Source organism: Sinocyclocheilus grahami, unplaced genomic scaffold, assembly GCF_001515645.1.
Source record: "Sinocyclocheilus grahami isolate Dianchi unplaced genomic scaffold, SAMN03320097.WGS_v1.1 scaffold223.1, whole genome shotgun sequence".
Taxonomy (NCBI): domain Eukaryota; kingdom Metazoa; phylum Chordata; class Actinopteri; order Cypriniformes; family Cyprinidae; genus Sinocyclocheilus; species Sinocyclocheilus grahami.
Window position 1 is genome coordinate 675,801 of NW_015505402.1, and position 24,857 is coordinate 700,657.

Genomic DNA, 24,857 nt, shown 5'->3' on the forward strand with positions numbered 1-24,857 from the left:
AACTGCAACTCGCGAGACACATTCACATCAAATGTCAATTCAGCAGTAGAGTTACATTCACGAGACACTGCACGTATTTGCAATCACAAAAGTACATTATTTGCGTGGGATTTAAGGCTTTGCAGGTAAAAGTTTTTATTTGCGTGCTGTTCTAACATGTGCTTATTCAGAGTGCGTACACCCAAAGCGTCCAAACCCTAAAAGGCCGGTCAAACAGCACCTGATTACTTAGTAATCTTAGTTATCGTCTGATTGCGCTAATACTGTCAAAAACACACAAGGTTTACATATAAACACAGTTAGTTAAAGTTCTAAAGTGAAAGTAAACAGTTGAGAAAAAGGTGCGTGCATCTCTTAAAGGGGTCATGTGACGATGCTGCTAAAAAGAACATTATTTTGTGTATTTAGTGTATTTTAGTGTTTACTATTGTCATTTTGCATTATTGACACTATTTTCCCAATTAATGCTGTTCAGTTGCTTTGTCACAATCTGTATTGTTAAAAGCGCTATATAAATAAAGGTGACTTGACTTGACTTGACTAATGAAATGTTTATGCGGTTTACAGCCAGAAAAAGAAAAATGGGTACTTAACATGTTTTAATCGTTTTATTATGACCCCTTTAAAGGGACAGTACTAAACATGCTGCCGCTTGTCATTAAAGGGATAGTTCACCCAAAAAGTGTAATTTCTGTCATTATTTACTCAGTCATGTTGTACCAAACATGTATTCATGTTTAATAATATTTTTTATTTTTTAAGATATTTTAAAGAATGTGTGTAACCAAACAGTTGCTGGTCTCCACTGACTTTGATAGTAGGTAAAAAATATAAAAGTCACTGGGGACCAGCAACTGTTTAGTTCCCACATTCTTCAAAATAACTTTTTATGTTCAACAGAAGAAGAAACTCATTCAGGTTTAAAACAATTTGAGAGTGAGTAAATGATGACACAATTTTCATTTTTGGGTGAACTATTCCTTTAATGTTAATAAAATAAAACACAAAGAGAAAAATAACTCCCTGCTCTTGACTGAAGAACTTTAATACAGTTGCTAAAGTTCAGCTGTAATAAAATAACTTGAAATTTTCAACAACTTTTCACTTCATATCTTTTTGCACTAAATAGTATCGATAAGTACCGTTATCGATAAGCAGTATCGGTATTGATAAAATGTAAATGATACCCATCCCTATATATATATATATATATATTTAAATCATCTTTCGTCTCGTATTTATTTTCATATATATAATGTGTCTGTGTGTATATGCGGTTTTAGGTAATACAAGTTTTACAAACATTATAAAGCTTTTTTATACAAATAGATTGGCATTGAAAATAAAAACTGGGTGTAGTTATTTACCCATTTCCTTACCCTCATTCTTTAAAATATCTTAATAAAAAATATTTAAAAATATTAATAAAAATTAATACATGTTTGGTAAAATCAAGCTTGCAGCTGATTTAGCCTGATTTGGTCTATCAGGCCACGATACGATATGTATCACGATACAGGACTGCACTGAATTTCTCCTCAGCAGAATTTAGTAAAACAGCTGTTTATTAATCACCGCATACTATAGTGGCATTTCTAACTATTGGCAGAGCAGGCAGCTGACCTCTGCATTATGAAGGGCCTCCATAACTGTAGCACAGTACAATATAGGTAATGGCATACAGGGCTCGCAAAATCGCTAGCCCGACGTCCCGTGGCTATTGTGTTTTTATTGTGTCGGGCTATCTTGAATAGTGATATAAAATCCCTTCCTTGATTCGCGTTGTTCACTCGCTTGTAGGGGTGAAACGGATCACAGTTTATAATTTTCACGTGTTTCTAAGTCTTACCAATTTAAACATTTAAGCGTTTTAAACCATTCATGCGCATGAAGAATTCAGTTCGGTGATCACGCGCACAAGCTCAAAGCATGCACATACAGAGCGACGTTTCAGGCAGAGCACGAACACAGAATTGATTTCTCTTTCGCTTGAACAGACACATACACGCAAAATTATCTCAAAATAACTATCTCGGCAAGTATTTTCATGTAAATGAACGTAAACAGTGGAGAAAGAAATTGCACTTTTTTTCCCTTCAGATTTTTTAATGTAGTATCACAAAGTGAAAAATCAGACCTTTTTGTTTTTGTTTCAAATTTCAAATTTTTGTAATCTAAATAACATGTATGCAGCATTTTGTTTGGATCATGGTTAAAATACACAGGCAAATATGTAGTTTACTTGCATGGAGAAATTTATTTTATTTGTATTATTTATTTATTTGATTTGGGATTTGTTTTAAAAATTCAAGTTAGTATATTGTTTGACATTTTCAATTTCACAAAGTAATGTGCAGCCTTTTGGTCTGAGAAATAACAAAAAGACACCTTTTTTTAAAATATGTCTTAAATCTAATTTTGTTAAAAAAGAAATTGTGAGAGAATTGTATTGTGAAATCAGTATCGTGAATCATATCACATCGTGAGTTGAGTGAATCGTTACATCCCTATATGCTACTAGTTTTTGCTGTGGTATCAAAGTAGTAAACTGTTCTTTAAATAATAAGTGTTACTTAAATAATAAAGAACCATTTTTTTTTTGCTCATCTGGAAAAATGATCCGATCTGTGACTCAAAATGTGATATGATAATGTAATATAATCCGAACCGTGAGATTTGTGATCCGTTGCACCCCTACTCTCTTAACTTGTTATTTGAAGAAAAAATACTATTTTTTATTCGGGTTAGTTAAATTCATTTTTGGGCTACCAAAATCAGAAGAATGCCTGCCCGAAGGGCTACCAGGGATTTTGAAATTTTGCGAGGCCTGGCATAAGTTTCATGTTTACATTGGGCACTCCCCACCAGGTACAATATTCTGATTGTTTGCATCTTGTTTTTAAGCCCATAAATAATAATGTACTCGTTCTAATAAATTTATATTGTAATGTACTCATTCTAATATATTAAAAACTCATATTTACATTGCTGGTAGGTTATCATTGCAGAAATTAACACTCTCTACGTTTACAAAAAAAATAAAAAATAATAATTAGAAGAGTTCTAAACTAATGCGCTGTCTTCTGTATCTAATGCACACACACGCTCAGTCACTCACGCAGATCACGTTGCAGCCGCACTCAGACATTCAGGAACAAACTTCTCAGTGCTGCCCCGTAATTTTTGCCCCTTAATCGCTCAAGAGCTACATTATCTTTCTCAACAAGGAGCTGGTAACATCATTGTTTCTAAAGGAATTAAAGCCACAGGTTCACTGTTAATAGAGAAACGCGGCAAAATGGTGGTAATTCATACATACACAGCCTCTCTCTCGCTCTCTCTCTCTCTCTCTCTCTCTCTCTCTCTCTCTCTCTCTCTCTCTCTTTCGTAAATGAACACTTGATGAATTACACTTTTCTGAGAATAGAATATTTAAGTGGAGATCGCTAAACTGCAAGCTTACCGGTGTTTTCAGAAAGTGTTTATCCACAGTGGAGAGAGTGCATACACATGGTTGCCTGGTTGACAAAGATAAGTAGCACACTAAGCAGATATTTCCGTATTGCGCAAGTAGGAAGCTCTGTTTCATTGATTATGTCTCTTTATATCAGGCAACCCAGTTGTGTTCCTCTGCGGCCAGATCTCTCTCTCTCTCTCTCTCTCTCTCTCTCTCTTTCGTAAATGAACACTTGATGAATTACACTTTTCTGAGAATAGAATATTTAAGTGGAGATCGCTAAACTGCAAGCTTACCGGTGTTTTCAGAAAGTGTTTATCCACAGTGGAGAGAGTGCATACACATGGTTGCCTGGTTGACAAAGATAAGTAGCACACTAAGCAGATATTTCCGTATTGCGCAAGTAGGAAGCTCTGTTTCATTGATTATGTCTCTTTATATCAGGCAACCCAGTTGTGTTCCTCTGCGGCCAGATGAAACCTTGTTGTAGCCTATATATTTTGCTCTATTCATTATTTTTTAGAAACCTCGCAAGTGAGAGGAGTGAGAAGATTTGTGCCTCAGAACACGCACAAATATTAAGCTTTCTCTGAAGTATTGTGTTTAAATGGACAAATTCACAAAAAAATTGTCAAAATGCCTGTCTTGGTAAGTATCCTATAGCAGACATAGCCGGCTGAACGTACTGTATCAGTGCACTGGATCAGTGCATTTGACAGCACTTTCTAAATATTAAACAAACCGCAACAACAAAGAAATCACTCACTGCTTTTGATTGAATAGCTTTTGTAACTTTAATAAAGATTCATCTTTAATTTATACAGTCAAATATGCAATGCTGTTTTACATTTCATTACTTTATTCAATTTCTGTACCTAAAAACTAATGTTAGGCCTGCCTAAAAAAAACAAAAAATCACTGTTTATTTTATTGTTATCTTTACTCTATTGTATTTATTTGTGCTGTTGCTTGTAGTTAGATACATTATTCTTATTTTCTTTATTTTTATTTGACAGTATAGTTTTTGCCTAAACGCAGCACATACCGAACCATACCGAAACGGTGACTCTAAAACCATGATACAAACCGAACCGTGAGTAAGTTGAACTGTTCCACCCCTAGTACATATATAATTTCCTTTCCACAGTCTCTCTCTCTCTCTCTCTCTCTCTATATATATATATATAGAGAGAGAGAGAGAGAGAGAGAGAGAGAGACTGTGTCTGTGAATATTAAACTGCAAAAAGACGATTTAAATACGAATGTTCTGCATGTTCATTGGATTACCAGAAAATACATAACACTGTAAAATATTATTCATTATTATTATTTATTCATTTTAGATGCTTACATTTAGAAAAGCTGTGCTTCCTGCATAAACCTGCCCCTGTTGGTTTGGCAGTAGCTTGCTTGCCCTACACAGTTACCTTGTTTAATTTCTTAATTCAAGTTATATATATTTTGTTCTATTTGTGTTATTTATAATAAGTGAAGTGAAGTTTACTGTTAAGTGCACTGATGTCAGACTCATTTTGAATAATACAGTTTATTGTTAAATTGTTAAATACCCTGCCTCCGTTATATAGGCCTATGTTTGTCACATCATCATTATAAGTGTTTGATCACCTCATTTGAGTTATCATTGCAAAAAATGTGTTTATGTATATATATTCTGTTTATGTAGGCTATATACTGTATTCTATATACAGTACCAGTCAAAATTTGGACACATGAATGGGAATTGTGTCCAAACTTTTGACTATACTGTACTATAATATAGCCTACACCTAAAGAATATCGGACGATATATCGGTATCGGCCTTTTTTTACTCCCTAATATCGGTATCAGCATCAGCCCCCAAAAAAACCATATCGGTCGGGCTCTACTTTAGTTATTAGTGTCTTCAGGTATTTAAACATCATTCATCCAGAGCATTGTGGGCTGCTCTGCTGTTAACGTCTCTTCCTGGTGCAAGCTCCAAAAATCTGTCAGTGGAAATATTTGTCATGATATACCGACAGTTAGCAAGAATCCAGTCAAAGCCACTTTGCTTGTGGGTTTTTCTTACTGACAAACTCTTTCTCTTTCTGTCGTTCAGGACAACAATCATCGTCACTAGCTCATTCCTGGATGCTTTCCAGAAAGTGGCTGACATTGCAACTGGAACACGAGGTAAGATGAGATCTCTACCTTCTTTGTCTCTCACTGCTGTCTCACCTCACAAACGGTCTGTCTCTTCAGTGATGACAATGAAAGCAGGCAGAGTCGTACTTCACAGGAAAGGTTATTCATCAGAAACATGAAGCATTAACTCGGAACACCTCAAGACTTGTCCAAATGTCTTTTCCTTTTTTAAAGGCAGATGTGGGCCGTATGACACTAAAGTGAGAAGACGGCATGTTTTATAGCTTTCCTAATGATAGTACTCCTGGTGATACGCATGAAACCAAGAAATAAATTCACACAAGCGCTCTGGAATTTGACAGTGCATATCGATAAACTGTTTGGTGCATTTTTTTTAGCAGTATGTCATAGGCTATTTACCATTTAAAAGTGCTGACTGAGCTGATATATTTAAGATGATGTGTGTGTAATGTTGTCAATGTTAAAACACTTTCTGCCCTTTTAAAATGCAGACGGCTATAAGTGAAGCATTTGCAGATAGACCCCCGTGGTAAAAGAGTAAACACTGCAGTGTTAGCAAAACATTGCTGTGTTTGTTAGAGCATTCCAGCCAACCCAACAGAGCAATGTTGGCTCGACCAATGGCGATTTGGGGGCGGGGCTATCTGTTTGAGTGACCAATGGCAGATTGGGGTTTGTTTGGGAATTCTGGTTGAAAACAAACATTTACATTTTTGTTTGATGAGACGCTAAAAGCGCATATCAACATCCAGATGTGAATTTTGATTAAAGTCGTTTCACTTTCTATTTTATCATTTCAGACTCATTTGGAGGATTATGTTGTTTATTTAAGGGCTTCGTGTTTTCACTTTGAAGATCAGTTTATTCTTATCATTCTTGCAGTCAAAACGGAAACTAGTAATGCAAGTTATTCTGTTATGCTCTATATGCAGTGTATTATCTTTTTATTTGTTTTATGTTATCTCTTTGAGATAATTTGTTTATTTGCGCTGTGAGGTCTCACCTTTAGGGCAGTGTGTTAACATCCTGAAATAAGCGGGGTAAAATCTTGTCACCCAAGGCAACAAATGTTCAACCTTAATTCACGCAGAGCCAAAAAAAAGGTAATCACCGTATTGTTCTCTGCTCAGACAATTGGAGGAAGGCATGAGTGTCTCATAATGGCCTGGATTGGGTTACATGGCTCCACTTCTTGTTAAAGTGACCTGTTCGTTTCTATAGTCTGTATGCTGTGTGTTTGTGCTCCTCGTTCTTTGTGATGCCGCTGTGATTTAGCCCTCACTCTGTTTATCTTGCTGATAGTCCAAGAATTTTACCTTGATCTTATGTCGCTGAACGCTGAATGAGATTAGCATAACAAAAACACGGACCCTTCTCCCCACGTGCTATTTAGAATCTGTCTTGAGCTTTTTTTTTTGTCTACTTAATGAATTCAATCAAAGTAGTATAGGATTTTTTTCCATCTTGTATACTTTTTGTTGATTTACTCCATTTTCCTTGATCTAATTAGTCTACAAAGAAACACTGCAACTATAGTAAATAATTTGTGAGTTGTTTTGTCTGTAACTGAAACCTGATCTGTTTCTATTGTGCTGTTCCACAGATGAATAGGCTAATGGCAAAACAATGTTATATCTTAGTTCAGTTGCATTAAATTATGTGAAATAAAAAATAGCATTTACAATTCCAATTAAATAATAAGTTCTATTTTCAACTTGGACAAACGCATTTGAAATGCAATTGACGTCAGACTTCCACCTTGGAAACTTGTGCAGAAGTCCACAAATATGACGTCATGTGAAATGTATTTGTGTAGGCTGCAAACACTATTTCTAGGTCTGGGTAAAAAATATCGATATCGCGATTTTACTCGATTCTCATTTTTACAGAACGATATCGATTCCTAAATCCCAAGAATCTATTATTCTAGCCTGTTTTCTGTTAATGGACGGAACATTGAAGGGTACTTCCCATCCGATAAATCGCAATAAGTATTGTGCTTTGGTACAATCTTCATATGAAGTTCATATGACACAAAGTCTCAGATTTCAAATTCTGTCCATTGTATTGCAGTATTCAAACAATAAATGCCATTTTGGCGCTGTTTAATGTGGAGTGACAGATGCTGTAGCGCCTCAGTTCAACTGACGCGGCAGTGTGTAGCACACGTGAACTAATCATCTCCTCCACATTAATACCTGTTTCAGCACAAAATAAACATGACCAAATATCTGAAGGTAACGTTACAATCTGTATCCTGTCTCATGTAATCGCTCAATCTGTGTTTCAGCCACGCAAAGACGTCAATATAACGGCTTGTAAACAATGTCACGTAACGTCACATTTACCTCAGAAAAAACATATTCGTTGACCATAAACTCATTAGTCAGATAAAATAAACTGTAGAGAGGGGCATTTTGCTTAATATATGCTCCATATAACCAATTCATTATAATTTTTTACTGTTATTCAATGTTTAATTTATGTTTGAATAAATCCATCAAGTTTTTATGACAGCCACCATTTAAATATTTATCTTTAAAAAAAAAACAAATTGAAGTAGAAATATTAATATGTAACTGTAACTTTATTATTGTAAAAACTTCATTAATTTTAACCTTCAATATTATAGTAATGTTGTACTCTCATGTATATTTTACAGCATTAGTTGAGTTTTTTCCTTGAGAAAATTTGGCATGTACTGTACCTGATATATATCCAAAATAATCGATATTGAATCGAATCGGTAATCGAATCGAATTGCAAGCTTGTGAATGAGAATCGAATCGAATTGTGAAATTTGTGTCAAAACCCAGCCCTAACTATTTCAGCTCACTAGATTTTAGAACGGAGCTGTAATATTAGTTTATTCTGCATTTCATCCCAATTTGCACATGCAAATATTTTCATACCCTAAGAGAATTAATTTACCCAAAACAGAAGAGGCCTTGACATGCCAGAAAAAGGGCGTGAAAGAGCATTTAAAGATTTAGGGGCCAGTGGTGCTGCCACACCTTAACACGAGAGAGCTGTCATGATTCAAGCCTGCTGTGTCATGCCTTCTGATGGAAAACGGTTGCCTGAAATGGCTTTGTTTGGGGGGGTCTTGAATGTTGAGGAGGTGCTTTTTTGTTCTCGCAGAGGATAAAGAAATGGTGCATGTGTTTGGATTGAGTTTGTGTTTGATTAGAAAGTTAGTGTTGACATGCATGCATCTCTTTCAGTCTGAGGAGTTTTACGTTCTTTAGATTGTTGTCAGCTTTGTGACAGGCTTGTTCTTTGTGTAGTCACTTTCACTATTCTCTTTACTGATAAATTCACCCATGATGTGAGAATTTAAGATCGTTGATGCTAATCTGTTAACAGTAACTCAAAATATATTTAATGTAGCTTACAAACAAGCAATTTTCAAAATAACTACACAGACAATACTCAGCAATATTTTCTGCCATATGTTATTGGTGTGTTTTGTCTCCATGCCCACTTGGGGTGCTTTCACACTTGGTTCACTTGCCTGTTCCGAACCAGAGTTCGATTGCTCCCCCGTCCTCCTGCCCCCGCTGGACTGCGTTCATATTATTTGAATTGGGTCCAAACCATGGTTCGTTTGTGTCATCAAGCCAGCAGCTGTTTACCCCATTGCTTAGTAACGACGGCGCAGGAGAAGGCAGCAAAATGCATAGTTGCTCTCTTAATTTTTATATATTTATGTTTTTGAACCATTGGTTTTGTTTCCAAAGCTTCAGTACATAACGGCACTTATGTCTGTCTTACGAATGTACTGCAAATGGTCTAAAGAACACTAAAGGCGAATAGAAATGCTTGCAGCACATCTGGAAAGTGAGTGAAACACACAAACACACATTTGTATCAAATAATACGTCATTAATAGTGGTTCACTTCTGCGATTTGGTACGATTGCTTTCACATCAGCAGCGAACCGTACCCCAGACCACCCTTTTTAAGCGGACTCGGGTAGTTCGGAAGACAGCGTTCACATCATCCAAACGAACCGAACTCTGACGTCAATTGAACCCGGGTGCGCACCAAAAGTGCTAGTCAGTGTGAAAGCACCTTTGCTCTCTGTTGTCTGATTTCCACCAGGACCCTTGCCTTGAATCTTAGTATTGATTATGTGGACAGGTATATCAGCTGCGGATCTGCCCACATCCCCCCAAACCTGATCAATCGACTTATTGATCACAGCTGAGACGGCTTTGCTAAACCAACCCATCTGCTGGGGGTTCCTTTGATTTGATTAAATTAAAAAAGTTAAATTGTAAGTTATAAATTGATTATAATTTACATTTGCAATTAAATGGCATTATCTGTTGTTATATGCATATGGTTATGCTTTCTGCAATCTACAATTATTTGTTGCTATTATAGTTTAATTTACATACAGTAATGTGCCTCTTATGAATAATTATTTGGTGGTTATAAATGTCGTACATTTTTTAAATACATTTTATTTATTTATTTTGGAATATTTAGGATTGGATGTCTGTCAGCTGGGATGGATGTCAGCTGACTGGACATTATCCCTACTTATCAATCCATGTCTAAGGTCAATGATGTTAATGAATGATAAAGACCAGACCAGATCTCCAACATAGCCTTGTCTCCACTTTCTATCATCCAAAGTGTCTATCCATAGTAGCCTAAATTAATTAATTAATTCACTGACTGCATTAATTGATGCATTTCTTTTTTTCCTGTTCTCTCTTGCATTTTACTGGAGGTTACTGTCCAAAACTGCCTTGCATTTACTTCTTCAGCTTTTCTCTTCATCAGTTTGTGATTTGCAATCTCGCCTCCATTTTACAGCCTCATTCCTTCCATCCATAACAGATGAGAGCAGAAATTGCCCCGCTCCCTTGTTTTCTCTCCGTCCAAATTTTCTTGCACAGCACTTTTAAGCCAGCTCCTCGGAGGACAGCTGGTGGCCTAAATGCTCATGCCCTAGTGAATAGAACAGAAATATCAAAGCGGGACATTCTAGTGTTCACTTCTAAGGAAAATTCTTCATCTTATCTCACCAATCATTAGCTCTTGCTCTTACAGCCCACTGATGATATAATCAAATATCTGGGTAGCTGCTCTTCTCGAGTACCTTGTGTGTAAAGACCCGTGGACAGCTGTATTAAGACGAAATGGGAAGAGCAGATGTATAATGAACATATGGCGGCATAGTTGGAGTCGTCAAAAGCACCGTTACACCGTCACTGACTGGTGGTGCCGTTTTGGTCCCACACCTGTTTTGGCCAGCGCCTGGTTCACAGCTGCCACGCTTTCACAAAGGGGCCACACCAGCCCCAGTTGTCTGTAAATGTGTGCGCGTGTTTAGATCCCCTACTGACCCTTAAACGTCAGACCCTACTGCAAACATTCCAGATACAGGAAGGATTAAAGTGCACTAGGAAGGCGGAATCGGCATGTATGTGTTTGTGGGGAATTTAACCCACCGAGACCCTCAGTACCCCCTCCGCAACCCCAGCTGAGAGTGATTGAGCATGCGGTGTGCAGCTGTGAAGTCCCATGACCCTTCCACATAAAGACTATGCATGTATGCCATACAGCATTATTTTAACAGCCTCTCACTTCTATTTGACCTGTTTTACTCTTTATAAACTAGCTCCATCTAGATTTAAACCTAAAAATTCTAAAGCAGGGCTTCACAGCCTTTTCTGCTAAACCCTTTAAAGAGAAAGAAAATTTGTCATATTTACTCACCCTAATGTCATTTCAAACCTGTATTGCTTGCTTGCTTCTCTGGAACACAAAAGGAGATTTTTATTATGAGGCTTGAGGCTGTTAAGTTTCAAGCAGCAAATCAACATATCGGGACGCCTGTAATGCAGAGAGGCGCTGTATGTCTGCGTGCTGCCCACTATCGGCGCAGACGAAAACAGACATTTTAAATTGTATTTAAATTTTACTATATACAGTTTTTCTGTATTTTTGATCAAGTAAAAACAGCCTCAGTGAGCGAAAGAGACTTTTTTCAATTTTAACAAATCTTATTGACCCCAAACTTTTGAATGGTAGGCCTAGTCTATAATAAAAGACAGATTTTAGTTTTTTGTTGTAATTTTACTGTCATTATTTACTGATAATCCTACCCTACAGTGAGCTTTTAACAATTTTGAATGGATGCTGTATCCAGAACATTGAGAATTGCGTAGAATCATTCCAACTGGTTTTGTCGGAGTGATTCAACTGAAAAAAAAAAAAAACTATCCATTTGTCTTTCATACATTGCACTTTCCTATGATTCACTTTCCCTGATAAATCATATTGACGGGGATGAATAATGGACTTCACCTTTAGCAGTAATTTTCCATGCTACTGTATTTATTTAGTCCTTCTGTGTGATTCTCTGTTGAAAAGACCTGCAAAAACTTGCCTTGTGAGTCATAAGGTTGGTGACATGCAGTGGGATGAGTTTCCTTAGGGCCGTTTTTGAAGCAGATGGTTTTTAAAAGAACAAAAAAAAAACATTTTTCTCTAGTCTCTTAGGGAACTCCTAACTAGTTACTACAGTGGTATACATTTACATAATTGGTTGGCACACCCAGTGTTTAACGTAAAACTGCCTCTGGACTTTGAGATTCACATAATATTTTCAGTTTGAAGAAATGCAGTATGGCATATGAGTGTGAAATTTAAAGCTGCAGTCTGTAAGTTTTGCCTCTTTGTCGCCATCTCTGTTTGAAACCTGCAATTGCAGTTACTTACAGAATTATTTGCATTGCATGGGTTGTGCACCGGCACGGTTCCAGCGTGGATGAATCTAATGTTTTGAGGTGAATGTGTGCCTGTCAGTCACTGCACCGGTGTGGATACTGTAATGTTACTTAGAAATCACAGATTCTCGCGTATGTCTTGGAATATATGACCCAAAGAAGAATTTTCACCGGATATCGTCATCAGAATAAGTAAGTAACAAGTCTGCCACGTTTGTTCTGACAAATTGAAAAAGCATTACAATAAAACAAGCTACCAATGGTGATTCAATCTAACGATCAGTTAGCTCACATCACATCAAACCATGCAAATTATTATTATTGTTATACTTTGTGCTAAAATTGTTAATGTTAACAACATCAGCATTGCGTGACTACGTGTATGTAGTGTGTATTAGAGTGTAGATTTCAATTTCTGAACAGTATAATCTCTAGTTGTCATAGCATTCGAATTTCATATTAAGAAATTCTTTTAACCCAAAAAGCAAATTATTCTTCCTTCGAACTGGTTGTCTTTAAAATACAAATCCTGTGTAATCCCTCGTATGCTATCTGTACATGCACATTTAAAACTGGAATAATTTAATTTCAGTCACGTGTGTTTCATAAACACTAGGGATGCACGATATTGGATTTTTGCCGATATCCGATATGCCGATATTTTTCAACTCATTTTGGCCGATGCCGATACAGATATATTTCCTTTTGTTTGGAAACAACACCCAAGTCTCTCCTGTGTGGAAATTATAAGCGAATTATTTAGAATTTTGGTTAGTTTTTAACAAGAACTTATTTGTTAGAATTAAATAAACAATAATGAAGTTATTTTATAATAACAGTACATTGAAGCTTTGAAAATAACTATAAATAAACTATATATCAATTGCTGCATTTTGTTTCAGGAAGATGCCGTATTAACCTTAACATTTTATTTTAAGATTTAACATTTGTAGATGGTCTAAAGCAAAAGAGTTGTAAAAATTATGAAAATCTTTTAGAGGTCATAACTTGTTTGAAAAATTTTTATATATTTATGTTTTTGAACCATTGGTTTTGTTTCCAAAGCTTCAGTACATAACGGCACTTATGTCTGTCTTACGAATGTACTGCAAATGGTCTAAAGAACACTAAAGGCGAATAGAAATGCTTGCAGCACATCTGGAAAGTGAGTGAAACACACAAACACACATTTGTATCAAATAATACGTCATTAATAGTGGTTCACTTCTGCGATTTGGTACGATTGCTTTCACATCAGCAGCGAACCGTACCCCAGACCACCCTTTTTAAGCGGACTCGGGTAGTTCGGAAGACAGCGTTCACATCATCCAAACGAACCGAACTCTGACGTCAATTGAACCCGGGTGCGCACCAAAAGTGCTAGTCAGTGTGAAAGCACCTTTGCTCTCTGTTGTCTGATTTCCACCAGGACCCTTGCCTTGAATCTTAGTATTGATTATGTGGACAGGTATATCAGCTGCGGATCTGCCCACATCCCCCCAAACCTGATCAATCGACTTATTGATCACAGCTGAGACGGCTTTGCTAAACCAACCCATCTGCTGGGGGTTCCTTTGATTTGATTAAATTAAAAAAGTTAAATTGTAAGTTATAAATTGATTATAATTTACATTTGCAATTAAATGGCATTATCTGTTGTTATATGCATATGGTTATGCTTTCTGCAATCTACAATTATTTGTTGCTATTATAGTTTAATTTACATACAGTAATGTGCCTCTTATGAATAATTATTTGGTGGTTATAAATGTCGTACATTTTTTAAATACATTTTATTTATTTATTTTGGAATATTTAGGATTGGATGTCTGTCAGCTGGGATGGATGTCAGCTGACTGGACATTATCCCTACTTATCAATCCATGTCTAAGGTCAATGATGTTAATGAATGATAAAGACCAGACCAGATCTCCAACATAGCCTTGTCTCCACTTTCTATCATCCAAAGTGTCTATCCATAGTAGCCTAAATTAATTAATTAATTCACTGACTGCATTAATTGATGCATTTCTTTTTTTCCTGTTCTCTCTTGCATTTTACTGGAGGTTACTGTCCAAAACTGCCTTGCATTTACTTCTTCAGCTTTTCTCTTCATCAGTTTGTGATTTGCAATCTCGCCTCCATTTTACAGCCTCATTCCTTCCATCCATAACAGATGAGAGCAGAAATTGCCCCGCTCCCTTGTTTTCTCTCCGTCCAAATTTTCTTGCACAGCACTTTTAAGCCAGCTCCTCGGAGGACAGCTGGTGGCCTAAATGCTCATGCCCTAGTGAATAGAACAGAAATATCAAAGCGGGACATTCTAGTGTTCACTTCTAAGGAAAATTCTTCATCTTATCTCACCAATCATTAGCTCTTGCTCTTACAGCCCACTGATGATATAATCAAATATCTGGGTAGCTGCTCTTCTCGAGTACCTTGTGTGTAAAGACCCGTGGACAGCTGTATTAAGACGAAATGGGAAGAGCAGATGTATAATGAACATATGGCGGCATAGTTGGAGTCGTCAAAAGCACCGTTACACCGTCACTGACTGGTGGTGCCGTTTTGGTCCCACACCTGTTTTGGCCAGCGCCTGGTTCACAGCTGCCACGCTTTCACAAAGGGGCCACACCAGCCCCAGTTGTCTGTAAATGTGTGCGCGTGTTTAGATCCCCTACTGACCCTTAAACGTCAGACCCTACTGCAAACATTCCAGATACAGGAAGGATTAAAGTGCACTAGGAAGGCGGAATCGGCATGTATGTGTTTGTGGGGAATTTAACCCACCGAGACCCTCAGTACCCCCTCCGCAACCCCAGCTGAGAGTGATTGAGCATGCGGTGTGCAGCTGTGAAGTCCCATGACCCTTCCACATAAAGACTATGCATGTATGCCATACAGCATTATTTTAACAGCCTCTCACTTCTATTTGACCTGTTTTACTCTTTATAAACTAGCTCCATCTAGATTTAAACCTAAAAATTCTAAAGCAGGGCTTCACAGCCTTTTCTGCTAAACCCTTTAAAGAGAAAGAAAATTTGTCATATTTACTCACCCTAATGTCATTTCAAACCTGTATTGCTTGCTTGCTTCTCTGGAACACAAAAGGAGATTTTTATTATGAGGCTTGAGGCTGTTAAGTTTCAAGCAGCAAATCAACATATCGGGACGCCTGTAATGCAGAGAGGCGCTGTATGTCTGCGTGCTGCCCACTATCGGCGCAGACGAAAACAGACATTTTAAATTGTATTTAAATTTTACTATATACAGTTTTTCTGTATTTTTGATCAAGTAAAAACAGCCTCAGTGAGCGAAAGAGACTTTTTTCAATTTTAACAAATCTTATTGACCCCAAACTTTTGAATGGTAGGCCTAGTCTATAATAAAAGACAGATTTTAGTTTTTTGTTGTAATTTTACTGTCATTATTTACTGATAATCCTACCCTACAGTGAGCTTTTAACAATTTTGAATGGATGCTGTATCCAGAACATTGAGAATTGCGTAGAATCATTCCAACTGGTTTTGTCGGAGTGATTCAACTGAAAAAAAAAAAAAACTATCCATTTGTCTTTCATACATTGCACTTTCCTATGATTCACTTTCCCTGATAAATCATATTGACGGGGATGAATAATGGACTTCACCTTTAGCAGTAATTTTCCATGCTACTGTATTTATTTAGTCCTTCTGTGTGATTCTCTGTTGAAAAGACCTGCAAAAACTTGCCTTGTGAGTCATAAGGTTGGTGACATGCAGTGGGATGAGTTTCCTTAGGGCCGTTTTTGAAGCAGATGGTTTTTAAAAGAACAAAAAAAAAACATTTTTCTCTAGTCTCTTAGGGAACTCCTAACTAGTTACTACAGTGGTATACATTTACATAATTGGTTGGCACACCCAGTGTTTAACGTAAAACTGCCTCTGGACTTTGAGATTCACATAATATTTTCAGTTTGAAGAAATGCAGTATGGCATATGAGTGTGAAATTTAAAGCTGCAGTCTGTAAGTTTTGCCTCTTTGTCGCCATCTCTGTTTGAAACCTGCAATTGCAGTTACTTACAGAATTATTTGCATTGCATGGGTTGTGCACCGGCACGGTTCCAGCGTGGATGAATCTAATGTTTTGAGGTGAATGTGTGCCTGTCAGTCACTGCACCGGTGTGGATACTGTAATGTTACTTAGAAATCACAGATTCTCGCGTATGTCTTGGAATATATGACCCAAAGAAGAATTTTCACCGGATATCGTCATCAGAATAAGTAAGTAACAAGTCTGCCACGTTTGTTCTGACAAATTGAAAAAGCATTACAATAAAACAAGCTACCAATGGTGATTCAATCTAACGATCAGTTAGCTCACATCACATCAAACCATGCAAATTATTATTATTGTTATACTTTGTGCTAAAATTGTTAATGTTAACAACATCAGCATTGCGTGACTACGTGTATGTAGTGTGTATTAGAGTGTAGATTTCAATTTCTGAACAGTATAATCTCTAGTTGTCATAGCATTCGAATTTCATATTAAGAAATTCTTTTAACCCAAAAAGCAAATTATTCTTCCTTCGAACTGGTTGTCTTTAAAATACAAATCCTGTGTAATCCCTCGTATGCTATCTGTACATGCACATTTAAAACTGGAATAATTTAATTTCAGTCACGTGTGTTTCATAAACACTAGGGATGCACGATATTGGATTTTTGCCGATATCCGATATGCCGATATTTTTCAACTCATTTTGGCCGATGCCGATACAGATATATTTCCTTTTGTTTGGAAACAACACCAAGTCTCTCCTGTGTGGAAATTATAAGCGAATTATTTAGAATTTTGGTTAGTTTTTAACAAGAACTTATTTGTTAGAATTAAATAAACAATAATGAAGTTATTTTATAATAACAGTACATTGAAGCTTTGAAAATAACTATAAATAAACTATATATCAATTGCTGCATTTTGTTTCAGGAAGATGCCGTATTAACCTTAACATTTTATTTTAAGATTTAACATTTGTAGATGGTCTAAAGCAAAAGAGTTGTAAAAATTATGAAAATCTTTTAGAGGTCATAACTTGTTTGAAAAATATAACACATTGCACATTAATGAATAAATCAGTATATATAGAATTATTAATTTACAAGTGTCATGTTTGTGATTTTTTTTTTTCGTGTAAGCTATAGCTTCTGACCTTTAAATCAAAACATGCTAAAAAGAACATTATTTTGTGTATTTGGTGTATTAAAATGTGTTTATGCGGTTTAAAGTAAAAAAAACACATTATTTTCCACATACTGTACATTATTTTTCTCCTCTATGCCCCGCCTTTTTGAAACGCGTCGATTTTTACAAAGCTCATCGATCTGAAAAAACGAGGTGTGCTGTGATTGGCCAGCTAGCCAATGCGTTGTGATTGGTCGAATACCTCAAGCGTGTGACGGAAATGTTACGCCCCTCACATACTGTTGATGCCGTGTCCGGCCGGAGCGACGAGACATAAACATTAAAACCCATTACAAACGAGGCATTTGTTACTGATTATAATGACTTATACTGTCTTTTTACGCATTGCGCTGCATTGCATCGTGCCGCGTAAACATAAAACTCTGTCTGCATTTGTGATCGGAGAAATGACAAACAACAAGTGCTACTCTACTGCCCAAAACTCGTGTTTGAATCATCAGTGGCAACGAAAAACACAGTGGCCTAGCGTGAGGGGAAGCCCTGGCTTAGCGTGCGCTGAGGCCGGGATAGAAGGTATGTGGGGGCGTGTTAGAACGAGCTGTTTTAGGTAGTCGTGGTTAACTCTTAACTTTTATAAAAAATATCTCTTTGGTTTTGAGACTTTAATGTTTGCAACTTTACAGATCTTCTTTATGCACCAAGAGCTTGTAACACTCCAAAGAGAAAGGAAAAATTTAAATCGCATCATATGACCCCTTTAATAAAAAGCGGTAAGTGATCACTCGGTCTAGATTTTTTTTAACTGCTTAAATTTGCACTAAACATTTTGTATTTACTTTGTAACAATAGCTGTTCTATCTAAATTGTGTTTGTGTGTTTTTAATGGGGGCAAAAGAAAATCATGTTTTTTTGTTTTTTTTTAATTTATAAACAAATGCAAACATATCGAGATGTATATCGAATATCATAAAAATTTACAATATCGAGATATCATTTTTTTATATACTGTATATCGCCCAGCCCTAGCGTGAATCCATATTCAGAAAGGCACGGAAAACAAAAAACGATTGCTAATGGTTGCCTGTTACATTACAGTACATAGAATTTCACTTACCACATAAACAGAGTAAGGAGAGATGAGGACGATGGCGAATGATTTGCCGATCCTGAACTCCACTGTGAAACATCTAATCTTGTAAAATGTGTGGTAAGTAGTAAGTACTGCCACTCCATAGTATAAATTGGGCTTGCAATCTCGAAAGTGAAACTAAAAAGTGATCGTGCATTCAAAAGCAGTTTCAATGCCAGGCATAATAGCGGTTCCCTGATGCCCGCAATTTTATATACTGTTTAATTACCCAATGATATAACGGCGAAAGTTGAATATTGAAATATATATTTTCCTCCCATCTCGTATTTATTCCCTTTAGGGGTTCCGTATACATGTAATTTTCATTCCGAACACAGTGGCTGCATCTGAAAGTTCTAAAATGAGCTCCTTCGGAGGCAGCATTCCAAGACAGGAAGGCATCAAGGCACGTCCAAACACAAATTCTGCTTTACTTCCTGTAAGGTACCTTCTTATGATCGAATTTTGAAGGCAGCATAGATGTATTCTTCGCTGCTTTTGATATCCCACAATCCTGTGCATTCCATTCCGTGACAGTTGAGATAGAAAAAACATAAAAATGGTGTCTGAAAGTTGCGTTTGTGTGTAAATGTAAGTTTCTGTCTAACTTTTTGCACTTTTGATGTTATTTCTAGCGAGAAATCCATATTATTATAATTAAATATTAATTTAGTTATCAAAACTCATTCAATTTTGTTGTAGATCATTATACCGTTACGCTGCCTCAGAAGCCTGTCCGAAATCAGTTTCATGAGGTGCCTTCGTGCAAAACACAAAAGCAAGTCAGCTGCCTAGGCTTTCGGACGCAGCCAGTATTGGGAGGCGGCCGGATGCGGCGGATTGGGGGGGGACACCGTGTTGCCTGCTCATCATCGTGATGTCTGTCAGTCATCGGTGATGGACGATGGCATCGTCTATCGGCCCAACCCTTGGGCCCGGCCCAACCCTAGTTCTCAGAATTATAGCTGGTTTCAGATTTGCATGCCCCCAAACGTCATAATTAACTGTGGTTGTTCAGTTTATGTCCATCAGGTGGTCTCTTCCAGTCTAAATGAGCAGTTATTGGCCAGAATAAGCTGCAACTTGGACCAGATTATGTTAGTCAAAAGTCTATCTGCAATAGACTAGGTACAGGCCAGCAGGAGAAGGAAACTTACAGATAAGCAGAAACCGTGAACACTAAATCATGGCCTCATGGGAAAAGCGTCACTCGTCAGGACCGAAAAAAACCTGACATTTCTTTTCCACAGCTTTTTTTGTAGCACGTTTTGTGACTTTTTTTAATAAATATATAAATAAAAACGAAGGCGTCTGAATCTTGAGCAGGCGTTGAATGTGGAGTCTGTGCTGTGGAGAGAGTCGGTGGGTGGAGTGAGTAGGTGTGAACAGTGATGGACTGTGTAACACGGACACACTGGATGCTTTTGTACGGGCCAGGCATGAGTGGGCACCGGCTAAACTAGGGTTTAAGGAATGGAGGAAAGAGTGTGAAGTATATTTTGGACTGTGTCTAATAGAGCGGTAAAGAGTGAGTACAGACAGAAGGATGGCTTGGCTCTATATGGTCGTGTTTAGACAAAGTATTCTTGTTTTTGATAAACACATGCTGTCAATAAAGAGATGCAATAAAGCCACAAAGCTTTCTTTTTTATATTAATTTGAGGTTTAGTTTCAATTAAATTCAATTCAAGTTTGTTTGTACAGCACTTTTCACGATACAAATCATTGCAAAGCAACTCTACAGCAAATTAAGTTTCTACAATATTTAGTGGTAGTTTATCAGTGGTGACTGTCAGCTAATGTACATATGGCAGAAATGTACGGAAAAATCAATTAAAGATTTAATCAAACAGACTATGAACACTATTAACAGCTATTATTATATGATGCAATCAAACTTATAGCAAAATGTGGTAGTTCTGTATGTTGTTTCAGGGTTGGCATCATCTGAGGTCTTCTGAGGGGTTGGCATCATCTCTTCTCAGGTGTTCTGCATCCAGACTGAAGCTTGTGTAAATCCTAGTTACCCGTGGCAAAAACAGAGAAACAAATAGAGACATAATTAGCGTAGCTGCTGTTCCAACCAAGCAAAATTGATTTGTTTAACCCAAACTAAAGAATAATAATGTGCATTTGATCAGATATAACTGCAGTACAAGATTATGATATGCATTATTTGAATGCTTGGCCAAAGAGATGTGTCTTTAATCTAGATTTAAACAGAGAGAGTGCGTCTGAACCCCGAATGTTGTCAGGAAGGCTATTTTGTTGCTAGTTTGAAATTTATCGTAGCATATGTGGTGACAGATCTTTTCGGATAATGTGAACTGGTCATGTTGGCTACAATGTAAGACTGTCATGTTTGTCACCACTTTTGTACACTTCTTGTTTTTATAGACACGTGTTAAACCAAAGCCAGATGTTACGCAATCTATGCCCATAGATCATCTGCTTGTAGAGGAATGTCTCCTGGAGATCATCTTTATTCCGTTCCCCAATCCGTACGCTATAACGCTTCACAAAGATGTCTGTCAGGTCTCACCAGAAGGTTTCATTTGCGTCTGCTTTGCTCACTGCTGTAGGGCGTTTGTGTGGTGGACGTTTTGAACTCGCATGACCCAGCGATCTTTTGGAACACAATCTGCCTGGAGCTTTTATCTTGTTTTGAGGCTTGTGGCTAAGTGGGCCCCCATGACTCACATGGAGAAAGGAACCAAGTGGTACAAACCCAACCCTGTGATCCAGCGGAGAACGTCCTCTTTCCATCTGTGCTTTAAAAAAAAAAAAATCACAAGTCATCATATAAGAACTTTTAGCCAAGAAGCAAGTTTATGTAGCTTGAAATAACACAGCAGTTGTGGTACTCATTGACTATCTTGGATCTTATCATAGCTTTTAAAAGCAAAGTTCAAAATTCATGTTTATTTTTTTGCTTTAAAGTATTGGTTCATCCAAAAATGCCTGCATACAATGACAAAATACAATAACCATGGAATGAGAGTCCAAATAGGACATTTAAACAGCATAAAAATAGTGTAAATTAATTCTTTAGAGAAACAGTGGGTACGGAAAGTATTCAGACTCCCTTAAATTGTTCACTCTTTGTTATATTGCAGCCATTTGCTAAAATCATTTAAGTTAATTTTTTTTCCTCATTAATGTACACACAGCACCCCATATTGACAGAAATTTGTATGAGAAACATAACAAATGTTATACTACGGTTCAAAAGTTTGGGTTTAGTAAGTCTTGTGTGCTCAGCAAGGCTGCATTTATTTGCTCAAAAACACAGTAAAAACAGTAATACTGTGAAATTGTTACAACGTAAAATAACGGTTTTCTATTTGAATATATTTTAAAATGTAATATGTTCTTGTGATGGAAAGTTTAATTTTGAATGAACGAGGCATTTATATAGCACTTTCGTTGTGTATTGCTGTATCATTGTGCATTTTCAGCATCATTACTCCAGTCTTCAGTGTCACATGATCTTTCAGAAATCATTCAGTCATTTTAATATGCTGATTTGCTGCTTAAGAAACATTTTGTATAATCAATGTTGTTGCCTCATATTTTACATATTATAATTTTTTTTTCAGAATTATTTTATGAACAGAAACAGTATTAAGTAGTTTATCCCTTTAGTAAAAATGTCACATTGGCATCCATGCTGGTATTAATCTAAAAAATTAAGACTTTTCTGAAATTGAGTTTCCATGAAGTCCATTCTGTTCCTGCCTGTTTTAAATACTAAATTCCTATGCTTAAAATAATCTCTTCCCAATATGGTTTCCACTAAACATAGGCACCACATGAAGTTCAATGAGTTGGACTCTGCCAGCCTTCCTACAACATGATCTTGCTCACAAAGCAAAAGTGGCCTTTAGCTAGGCTGTTTTTTAGTGTTTCACTCAGTTGAAGGCACTAGCCAGCTCACAGGTAGCTGATATGGTCCTATGTGTGTTAAACTCTCCTGCCAACTTATGACAACCCTAGTTATTTTCAGATTTGTTGAATGATACCGTTTGTAGGTATGAGGGATCTGTTCCACAGTCCTTGTGCTCTGTAGTTTGATGAATTTGAATTTGTTGCACGTTTAGAGGTATGAGTTTATGCATCTATTGTGCTATATGTTAAGGAAGGATAATACAGACAACGCCTAAAAGCCAGGAAGGACCGGGGACGCCATGGTATGCCGTGACAGATCATTTAAAGTCAGCTTAGGGAGGACGTTTGTCCCAGATGTGGTTTACGAGAGTATCCCGACCTTGGTGGGGAAGGCAAGCCACTGACCATTTCCTTTGGAAACACGCACGTCCCCAGTGAAATGACCTGTGACTGCTCCGGCTCAGACTAACTATTTTTGGTTTGAATTTTAACATACCACAGAAAGCAGTCATCACGGTCTGAAGGTTCCACGACACTTCAGTGAAATTATGTGGTATGATGCCGCTAGGAAAGTTGTTTGACTAGGGCTTTGTTTTAGGTTTTTGGGGGGTGAAAAATTTCACATTACATTCTGTAGATCAGTTAAACTGCTGTTTTTTTTAAGGGTGCACAGTGAGTTTTGCATGCACACAAACCCTCACAGATGCATGTTTTCTTGAAGACATTTGCAATTCATTATCCCCTGAAGGGCACACATGACCTGAATGAAGCTGAATTGGCAGCCCTTCAGTCCACCGGTTCCTGAAGTCCACGCAGGATGGCTGGCGATTCTGCTGACGTTGCCTCTAGCTGATCTGTTACAGGGTCAGCCTTCATTGACAAAGCTGCCTTATAAAGACAAGAGCTTTTCCTTGTATTGCACCTTCATCAGAGATCACATGATTCTCAACTCAGTGATGTTTAAATCTTGCAGTATAAGAAGAAATGCCTGCTTGAATGTGATCTATACCTGAATTTCTTACTAATATAGCCTATCTGAGAGATTTTATTGCAAAACTTGAATTTCTTGATTTCTTCAACCATAAACAAAGTCCTTGTGCTGAATATCAATATTTTCCCTCTGCACCAGAGAGATTTTGTTTATACAAGCTAATTGATCCCTGTAGGGAATATTGCAATGCTTGCCAGCATGTGTTTAACCTTTTTTGACATTTTAAAACCTGTTCGTACCAAAAAATTAAAGCAATAAAGCAATGCCAATGAACTGCCTTCTTTTTGCAGGCTGTTTTTTTTAAATAATATTTATATATTTTATAATATATTTTTATAAAGTTTAAACAAAAAGGCAATTTTTTTCATACTTGGTGTCATATGTTTGCACTGGAGTTCATGCAAACAGGCCTTAAAGGGGTCCTATTATGCTTTCACTTTTTCAACTTTAGTTAGTCTATAATGTTGCTGTTTGAGCATAAAAAAGATCTGCAAAGTTACAAAGCTCAAAGTCCAGTTCAAAAGGAGATATTTTATTTAACAGAAATCACTTTTCAAAAACTACAACAAACGACTCGTTTGGACTACAACACATATTTTCCGGGATTTCTGATATCACAAATGTTGACGAATGCAGGCCTTCTGTAGCGAATCGATGCGTGTTTGTAAGAAAAATATCCATATTCCAAACGTAATAATCAATTTAATCTAGCTTGCACTCACTGTTGTACACTGGAAGCAGTTCTGGGCGGATGACGTATGAGGTCAGTGCTGCACATGCACCAGTGAGTCTCGTGAAAACAAACATTTGTTAACAGGATCAAAGGAAGTAAAGTTTCCTTACTTTAGCAAAGGAAAACCAGTCTCCTCTTGGCTTATATCGAAATCCTCTGACATTCTTCTTTACAAATCCTCGTTTTGTACTTCTAATTAGTGACCGTTGTTTTGTTTTGATCGCTCCCCTGCAGTTCCGCGTGCGTCACTTCTGAGCGGCGCATGCGCAAAGCCGACCTCCATACGTCATCCGCAAGCTACATTAACGTGATTATTACGTTTTGAATATGGATATTTTTACAAAAATGCATCGATTCGCTACAGAAGGCCTTTGTTCACCCCCCCAGAGCCGTGAGACACTTTTTTTTAATTTATTTTTTATGGATGGGTGCATTTTTATTAAGTGCTTTTGGACTGATGCATGCAACACCCCCTGAGTGCCATGAAACAGCTTGAAAGATCAAAGACAATTTTTAATACAACTCCAACTGGATTTGTCTGAAAGAAGAAAGTCATATACACCTAGAATGACTTGAGGG

The 24,857-nt window shown here is 37.1% G+C and overlaps 1 protein-coding gene across 1 annotated transcript in view; it reads left to right on the plus strand.

Moving 5' to 3' along the window:
* The window catches only part of LOC107596777 (metastasis suppressor protein 1-like), a 90,533-nt gene that overhangs the window by 28,172 nt on the left and 37,504 nt on the right, over positions 1-24,857 (plus strand). Inside the window, exon 3 of the mRNA XM_016287580.1 lies at positions 5,557-5,630. Coding sequence (XP_016143066.1) covers positions 5,557-5,630 — 74 coding nt within the window. The remainder of the gene's footprint in view (positions 1-5,556; positions 5,631-24,857) is intronic.